This window comes from Triticum aestivum, chromosome 2A, assembly GCF_018294505.1.
Source record: "Triticum aestivum cultivar Chinese Spring chromosome 2A, IWGSC CS RefSeq v2.1, whole genome shotgun sequence".
Lineage (NCBI taxonomy): Eukaryota > Viridiplantae > Streptophyta > Magnoliopsida > Poales > Poaceae > Triticum > Triticum aestivum.
In genome coordinates this window covers 224,500,511-224,509,620 of record NC_057797.1, presented here as the reverse complement: position 1 = coordinate 224,509,620, position 9,110 = coordinate 224,500,511, and the positions used below count along the sequence as shown (strand labels likewise).

General features: G+C 44.3%; 1 protein-coding gene across 1 annotated transcript; it reads left to right on the top strand.

Annotated features, from left to right (window-relative positions):
- The first annotated feature begins 457 nt into the window (after positions 1–457).
- LOC123185199 (xyloglucan galactosyltransferase KATAMARI1 homolog) lies at positions 458–8,904 on the top strand. Its single transcript, XM_044597171.1, has 2 exons — positions 458–1,990; positions 8,731–8,904. The coding sequence occupies exons 1-2, from the start codon at positions 458–460 to the stop codon at positions 8,902–8,904; spliced, it is 1,707 nt and encodes a 568-aa protein (XP_044453106.1).
- The last annotated feature ends 206 nt before the right edge of the window (positions 8,905–9,110 follow it).

Below are 9,110 nucleotides of genomic sequence, written 5' to 3'. Positions count from 1 at the left end.
CGGAAAATCTAAAATAAATCTCAAAAAGTGTAAGCACGAGTGTTAAGTTTAGAACTTAAACTCTAGCGAGCTGAGATATCAGTGTCCTTCTAACTATTCAATCACAAGTTGATTCGCTATTTGCCTATTTCGATGTACTAAAGAGGAGAGAAGAGAAGAGAGATACAACGTGCCTGTGCACGACGTTTATCGAGAACAAATGCCTGTGCACGACTGCACGTTCCCTCGGTTCCTTCACTTCCGCGCGCCTAGATTTATTGATCCATTGACTTCTTTTTTATTAGCATTAGCAAAAGGGGTTTGTCTATTGACTTGGTTCATGTCAACTCTCTAGTCTGAGCTGTGAGCTGTGAGCTGGGCCAGCCATCGGCACATAAATGAATTTCCCTTTCGAGATTCCCCGCGACCTCACCTCAGTCGGCGACACGAGCAAGCGAGCGCGCGCGGGTGCATGACCATGGAGAGGACAACGTCCGCGTACGGCGTCGGCGGCCGCTGGCTGCCTTGCCTCGTCTTGCTCGCCGTCCTGTCGGCCACGCCGTGGCTACTTATCATCCACTGCCACCGGGCGGCGTCCGGCAGCACGCCGCACCCGTCGCTCGTCACCGCCGCCCCCGCGTCCGGCCGTGAGGACGGCTCCCAGCCGCGCTTTCCCTCCGTCCAGGAGCAGCAGGTCAAGAAGCTCCTGATCGCCTCCGCTGCAGGGGGCGAGGTGCGCCGGAGCAGTAACGTTGGCGTCACCGGGGAGGACGCGTGCCGGGGGCGGTACCTGTACGTCCACGACCTGCCCCCGCGGTTCAACGCCGACATCCTCGCCGACTGCCGCCACTGGTACCCGTGGATGGACATGTGCCCGTACCTCGTTAACGGCGGCCTCGGCGCGCACCTGGACAACGCGGACGGCGTGTTCGCCGACGAGGGCTGGTACGCCACGGACCACTTCGGCCTCGATGTCATCTTCCACGCTCGCGTCCGGCAGTACGAGTGCCTCACCAACGACTCCTCCCTCGCCGCCGCCGTTTTCGTGCCGTACTACGCTGGGTTTGACGTCGTGCGGCACCTGTGGAGCAACAACGCCACAGCCAAGGACGCCGCGGCCGTGGAGCTCGTCGACTGGCTGACACGGCGGCCCGAGTGGCGCGCCATGGGCGGACGCGACCACTTCGTCATGTCCGGGAGGACGGCGTGGGACCATCAGCGGCAGACGGACAGCGACTCGGAGTGGGGCAACAAGCTGTTCCGTTTGCCGGCGGTGTGGAACATGACGGTGCTGTTGGTCGAGAAGCTGCCGTGGACGGACTTCGACTTCGCCGTGCCGTACCCGACCTACTTCCACCCGGCGAAAGACGCGGACGTCCTCCAGTGGCAGCAGCGGATGCAAGGCATGAAGCGGGACTTCCTCTTCTCGTTCGCCGGCGGCGAGCGGCCCGGAGACCCCAACTCCATCCGGCACCACCTCATCCGGGAGTGCGGCGCCTCCAGCTTCTGCAACCTGGTGCAGTGCCACAAGAGCGAGAAGAACTGCCTCGCGCCCAGCACCTTCATGCGCGTCTTCCAAGGGGCGCGCTTCTGCCTGCAGCCGCCTGGCGACACGTACACGCGGCGGTCGGCATTCGACGCCATCCTCGCCGGCTGCGTGCCGGTGTTCTTCCACCCAGACTCCGCGTATAGGCAGTACAAGTGGCACCTCCCCGACGATCGCGACACCTACTCCGTGTTCATTTCCGAGGAGGACGTGCGCAGCGGCAACGCCAGCAGCGTGGAGGAGACGCTCCGGCAGATCCCTCTGGAGGTGGTGGAGCGGATGACGGAGACGGTGATCGGGCTGATACCGAGGCTGGTGTACGCAGACCCGAGGTCGAAGCTGGAGACGCTCAGGGACGCCGTAGATTTCACGGTGGAGGCCGTCATCGACAGGGTCAGCAAGCTCAGGAAGGAGATGGACCATGGCGCGTCGGCGCGAGGGCATCTGACGCAAACAGCGACGAAGGTTTCTAGCAAAATCAAGACAGATACTTCCTCCGTAAACTAATGTAAGAGCGTTTAGATCACTACTTTAGTGTTATAAATATTTTTATATTAGTTTATAGAGAAAGTACTAATCCCTCCTTTCTTGTTTATATGATTTAATTCAAAAATCTCACAATCAAGGTAGATGGTGAGTGATGAAATAGTTTATAGTTTACAAAAACACTAAATTATTGTTCTTGTTTTTCTCAAAAAATTGTGTTTATCAATGCATTAATTGCAGTGCATGCATGCATAAGGTACATGCATTGGTCAATTTTCTCTTAATATTTGCATGCAATGATTTAATGCACATTGAAACCTGAACATGTGATGTGATGAGAAACAACCAAATTGAGATTTATAAAGTGGAAAAAGTAAAATTTTAAGATAAGCCTTATAAACCGAAAAAGAGAGAGTAATTAGGTAGGATAATCGATGCAACAGAAGCATGCATGCATGTTGACTTGTTGGGACCGTTTGTAAATTTATTTTCGAGAGGGAGCAAAGTTAATTAACAGGTTTACATCGGATGCGAACATTCAAGCTTTGCTACATCCATGTAAAGATCTTTATGTAACCTACGTAAAAGGTGACCTGGCTGTTACGTAAGTCTAGCATTTTTGCGAACATTCAAGCAAAAAATTGCATCACACCGCCAAAAGTCTAGACTACTCTCTCACAAATCTATGAAGGCCTCCAACTTCAACACTGGCATCTTTCTAGTCATTGATCTGGCTAAAAATCTGGTTCTTGAGCTACACCGATGTTCAGATTTGGTGAGCCCTATTGAAGATGTGTGGATTCCTTTGCTTCCACAGCGACCAAGCCGTAGTGATGACAAATGAGTTGAAACCACACTTTTCTGCTTATTAAAGGTTCTCGGCCCATGCAGCCACCAAGCGATGAAAGTATCATGTGTAGTGGTGCAGTGCACATTCAGACTCAGCTCATCCAGACAGTAGTTCCAAACCTTGCGAGCGAAAACACACTGCACCAGAATATGCTCAACGTTATCCTCCTCTTGCGGACAAGTGTAGCAAGCGAAAGGTTGATCTTGTGGAAAAACACCCCTGCTAATAGACCTTTGCGCAATTTCGCCCTGACGAAAAACACCCCTACTAATAGACCTGCAAGATCGAAGGCACATTATTCTTTTTGTTAGTGATGAAGTGTGGTATGTGTCAGCCCAGAGGTAATATATGTTTGGTATCATCATAGGCAAAACCTACGAAGCAGTAGGTCGAAGTAGAAGCTGTAGGGGGGGTTGAATTTTGAATTGTACGGATGCTGTGGAGAGGCAACTGGCGCGACAAGGCCTCATAGCGCACCCACGGGTGTTAGGCTGGCCGGTGGCCATGGCAGGGATGTTGCGCTCGCCAGGGTGCCGCCACCCTCGCCCGGGCCGACTTGGGTCCCCCGCCCGACGCCATTTCGGTGGGCGGACATCGCCGATGAGGAGGCGGGGACGGAAGGCTGGGTCGAGGTGTCGATGTCTCTGGCGCCTGATAATCCTCAAGTGCAAGGAATCACCGTAGCAATTTTAAAAGATGGAAGTGATAAGTATGGAGTGTCGAACCCACAAGGAGCTAAAGGTAAGATAAATATTCTCTCAAGTCCTATCTGCCACTGATACGACTCTACGTAAACCGAACGTTTGCTTTCAACTAGAAACAAGAAGTAAAACTACGTTGTGGATATGAAGATGATAGCTTTGCATGATATGGGAGAACTAAAATATAAAAGAAGGTGATGTTAACATAAAGTTAGAATATATTACTATATTTTTTAGCACACACAGTGGGGAAAAACCCCCACTGTAACTCCGATTTTCATTAATAAGGATAATGTTACATCAACTGTACAAAGATCATGGAAAGATAGGAGAGTCTACAAGTAGTCTAGCCAGCTCTGCATTCCTTCCTTCAAGCTAGGTTTTGCTTTCTTGATGATTATGCGAAAGTGCTTTTTGAAAGAACTTATACAATATGCCATATTCTTTTCTTTATGGTTAAATATGATACCATTCCTATGTTTCCATAAGCTCCAACAACCTGCAATCAAGCATTCCTTATAGCACATAATATTGTTGTGCCTTCTGCCATCCAGCAACATTTCAAGTAGATCATAGTCTGTATTCCATTGGAAACCAATGCTCATCTAGAAATTCTGACTGAAATCACAACTGAAAAATAGATGCATCAAATGTTCATTGGGTTCATCATCACATAAGACACATGAAGTGGATTGGATGTGGAAACTCTTCCTAGTTAGGAGATCTCTTGAGTTAAGCCTGTCCTACAGGAGTAACCAGAAAAAGAATATTTGCTTAGGTAGAGTGCATGATTTCCATATCCATTGGAAAGGCTTAGGTGCATCCATAGGTTTGCCAATGTACTCCAGATATATTCTTTTGTTGGAGTATTTAGCACCACCCCAATAGAAATTCTAAGTATGAGGTTGATCCTGGTTCTCTCTATCATTAATTAAGCATCTTAATTGGATGCTTTGCTGAACTGCAATACTAGACATTGGCAGGTGAAACATCTCATAAAAACTATTATAATCAATATTACTATCCTCCCTTTAGAGAGATACTGGAACTCTTAGCATATGAGAATAATTGGGCCATCATGTAGGTCAATGGTTGGGAGCACAATTTGTCAGACCAAAGCATGATTGTATTACCTTGTCCAGCAGTACAGGTAGTCGTTTCTTTGAATTTCTCCATGATAGTACAACAATCCCTCCACCAGAAAGAACCCACTCTGGTAGGAAAACTTAGTAATTCTCCATTAGTATAGTAATTGTTCCATATCAGCCTCACCCATGGGATATCCTGTTTATTGAAGAATTTGTAGAGGAATTTAGTAAGGAGAGCCTTGTCTTGCATTCTGAGATCAAGCGCCCCTAATACACCTGCTTTTTTGGAAGACAAACCTTGTCCCATTTGACCAGACAGTTGCCATGTTTGTTGATATCTTTACCATACCATAGGAAACTTCTGACAGATTTCTCAAAATAATCTAGGATGGTAAAAGGTACTCTAATAGAGCACATAGCAAATATGGGCAATGCAGAAACAATTGCCTTTAGGTGTGTGGGTCTACCAGAGTATGTCATCATAGATGCAATACCAGATAGTATAGTGTCTAGTCTAGATACCATGGGCATTAAATCAATAACTTTAGGTCTGGTAGATCCCATAGGAAGTCTCAAATATGTGAAGGGCATTGATTCCCTTTTGCAAATGAAAATGTTCGCCAAGTCTTGTGGTCTCTCATCAAAAAATGTTTATAGGGACAATTGAGGATTTGCTGTAGTTGACTATAAGTCCAGTGAATGCTCATAATTTCTCTAGGATTTTCAGTGAAGATTCTAATTTGATCTACATCTGCTGGAAGAACAATTAATGTGTCATCAGCATACTAGATAATAGGGTAGGATTCAGTGTTATTTGTGTCAATGGGTAATTTGAGAATTCCCTCTCTCCAAGCCTCATTAACCATAATTTGCATCAGTTCTCCAACCATGACATATAGTAAGGGGAAGAAAGGATCGCATTGTCTTACTCCACATTTACAGTGAATGTTTTTCCCAGGGACCCCATTTAAATTAACAGAGGTGGTAGCTGATGTCAGAATCATGTTAACCCACCTGATCCACATATCACTGAATCCAAGATGTTTCATCATAAATAGAATGGCATTGTAGCTCACATTTTTCAAAAGCCTTCACAAAGTCAATTTTAAATATAATGATCTCTTTTTTAGATTTGTAGTACATATGGATGTATTCAAAACTCCAGGCCAAGCAGTCCTGGATATTCCTAGTTTTAATAAAACCATATTGGTTCTTGCTGACCCTGGATAGGATGATGGGTTGCACTCTATTAGCAAGTAATTTTGTGAGAATCATAATGGGCATAATTACGAAAGAGATAGGTCTGTAATCATTGGGGGATTCAGGGTTTTGAGTCTTAGGAATAAGAGTGATATATGTAGTATTAATGGGCTGTAATGATATATTTTCCTCATGGAAATCATTGATAAACCTGTAGAAACAATGTTTGATAATGTGCCAGCATTTCCTCATGAAGTGCCCATTGTATCCATCTAGACCAGCTGACTTATCCTTAGGCATCTGCTTGATGACATCATCAACTTCCTCAGTGGAAAATGGTCTGTCAAGATCAGTAGGTAGATTGTCCATAGCCAGTTGTGCTATGTCAAAAGATTTTATGCATTCTGCTTGTGTACCAATCCTTTATTTGAAAGATGCCCACAGGATAGCAGCTTTTTGATCATGATCATTGACCTGTTGTCCATTAGCACTAAGAAGATAGTTAATGTAGTTATGTCTGAAAACCTGAGAGGCAATAGCATGATTTTTTTAGTAGTTTCATCTCCCAGGTTGGCCCATATAATATTGGCTCTGATCCTCCAGTATAATCTTTTGGCTTCCAAAAGTTTGTTTGTGTGAGTGATTAAGATCTTCCTGAAGTTCTTTTTTGTAGTTGAAAGTTCTCTCTGGTTTTCCAATCCATCCAGAAGTTTAACATAAAAACAACAATCTTCAATGGTTTTGTTAAGTTGGGAAAATTTCTTGCTCCATTTTTTCAGCCCTCTTCTTAGGCTTTTAAATTTAGCATTCAATTTTTTTGTAGAGTCAGCATAGTGAGTTGATTTTAACCAGTGGTCTTTCATAATGTCCATAAAACCATTGAACTCAGTTCAGAATTCCTCAAACCAGAAAATGTTGCTTTTGGGGATATTGCTATACATCTGAATTTTGATAGGAACATGATCAGATGTAATTTTTGCCAAAGGAAAAGCCATTGTGCATGGGTATGTGTTGGTCCAATGTGAACTAGTAAATACCCAATCCAACTTCTCCAGTAGTGGTATGTCTTGTTTATTGCTCCATGTAAAAGATCTTCCTTTTAATGGTATCTCCACAAGATCAAGATTTATAATGATATTATTAAATATCATCATGGTGGTGGGGTCACCACCTGGTTTGTTCCTATTGTCAGGCCCTCTAATAAAATTGAAATCACCCAATATCATCCATAATTTGCTGTGAGAAATGTTGTGGTTTTGTAACCATGTTGTAAATTCAAGTTTACCTTCAGCAGAGTTTGGCCCATATACATTTGTCAAAAACCAACTGCTGTTATCCAGGTTAGATATAAACTCAATGGTAATGTGGAAATAGTTCTGAGATATAATTTTCCCTATGAACAGTTGTCCATTCCAAATAGTGATGAGCCTACCAGAACTACCATTATAAGGTGAGAAGCAATACTGATTGAACCTATTGGGGCAGAAATTCTTGATATAAGCCATATCAAAATTTTCTCTATTGGTTTCCAAGAGAGTTATGATGCTGCATGCACTTTCATCAATTTTCTGTCTAATATCATTCCATCTAGCAGTAGAGTTAATACCTCTGACATTCCAATTTAATATATTCCAGCTTCTATTCATATCTAAATAAATGTTGTTTGCATGATATTATCCTATGATTAGCATAGCATAATAGCCCATAGCCAGGACTATAAACCAGGGATTTGTGGTTTCTCATGCAAATCCTCATAGCAGGTATGAAATTGTAGTGGACAATAAAGTGGCAGGCAATGTAGGAGTTAACAGATATGTGGAAGCAGAGTAGGGAAACTGGGCATTCAAGTAGGCCAAGGTAGCATAATAGCATATTATTACAAACAATATAGTATTGAGATGCACGCAGGCATCCAAATGACATGGAAGATAAAACAAACATCATAGAAAAACAAACTGGATAGCAGATAGGGGAGCCACCCAAGCCCAAGAAGCAATGCAGATCCTAATCGTCAAAGTTATCATAGCTCAAAACCTTAGATGACACTTCATGAGGTGCCATCTTGCATGGTCCAATGCCTATAGCTTGGAGGGTTTTGACTGGCAGTTCAGGTGGAGGAGGTGCACATTTATCTCTGACCACATCATCAAATTGGGGACCCAGGTTGATAGTCACAACTTTCTTCATTTTCTTATTGCTCTGCTGATTGTTCATAGCATTTACCTGACTATCATCCACCTTGCTAGCAGCATCAACAACAGATTTGTCCTTAAAACCCTTGGAAATGAGTGCAATTATGCCACTCCTTCTGCAGAAAGCTTCATCAATAATGGGCCTTTTCTTCTTCTTATTTGCAGGCTTCTGAACTTCGGCAAATTCCTGTCTAGAGATCTCAATACTGACAGAACTGGTGTGTTATGGTATTGGGTGTCCCTCATGGATAGTTTGTATCCGAAGATAGCATCATTTATTAGTGCCATTATCTCCAACCACATCCACAACATTACACTTGGCATTGATGATCTTGCTACCCCCAAGTTTGGGAATAATCTCACTAGCATTTGTAACCAAGTTGCCCACCAGATCTTGCAACATAGCAATGTGCTCAGTGATGCCCTCAATAGAGATGTTGCATGTGTGAACATGCTGAGGTGTGCTAGAAGAGGGGGTGTCATTGTAATTCATACCCGCATTGTGTGGCAAGAATCTGGGGCTAGCAGGAGTAGGTTGTTGCTGCTCAGACTCAAGAGGGATGAAATCAGGTCCCATGGTATCATATAACCTTCCTCCATCAGTGGCAACATGCTGATCATCAGTCATAACATTTTGTCCAGTCTCCTCGGCAATAACATGGGTTTTAGAGCTACTGTTTGTATTCAGATCGACATCATTTCCTGGAAGTTCAACATTGAGATCAACATTGGCATTATTGGGAGCATGCACATCCTCATAGGGTTCCCCAAGCCCAGCATTGTGAGGGTTTATGACGACATGGTCCATAGGAATGTTGCCAAGTACCTCATCATGCCAGAATCCACCATGAACATGTGGTAAGGGGTGAGGATTTCCACCATCTGGTGGGAGAGGATCTTCATCTCCTCCCTGCTGCCCAATGAGCTCACGTGATAGAATGTAGGTAGGGCATGTCCATGAATCACCATAAATCACATCATCTAAGTTGCGAAGCACATCTAAACTAATTGGAATAGTATCGACATTCATAACTCTGAGCTTAACAATAACTCTGGTTTTGTCTCTAG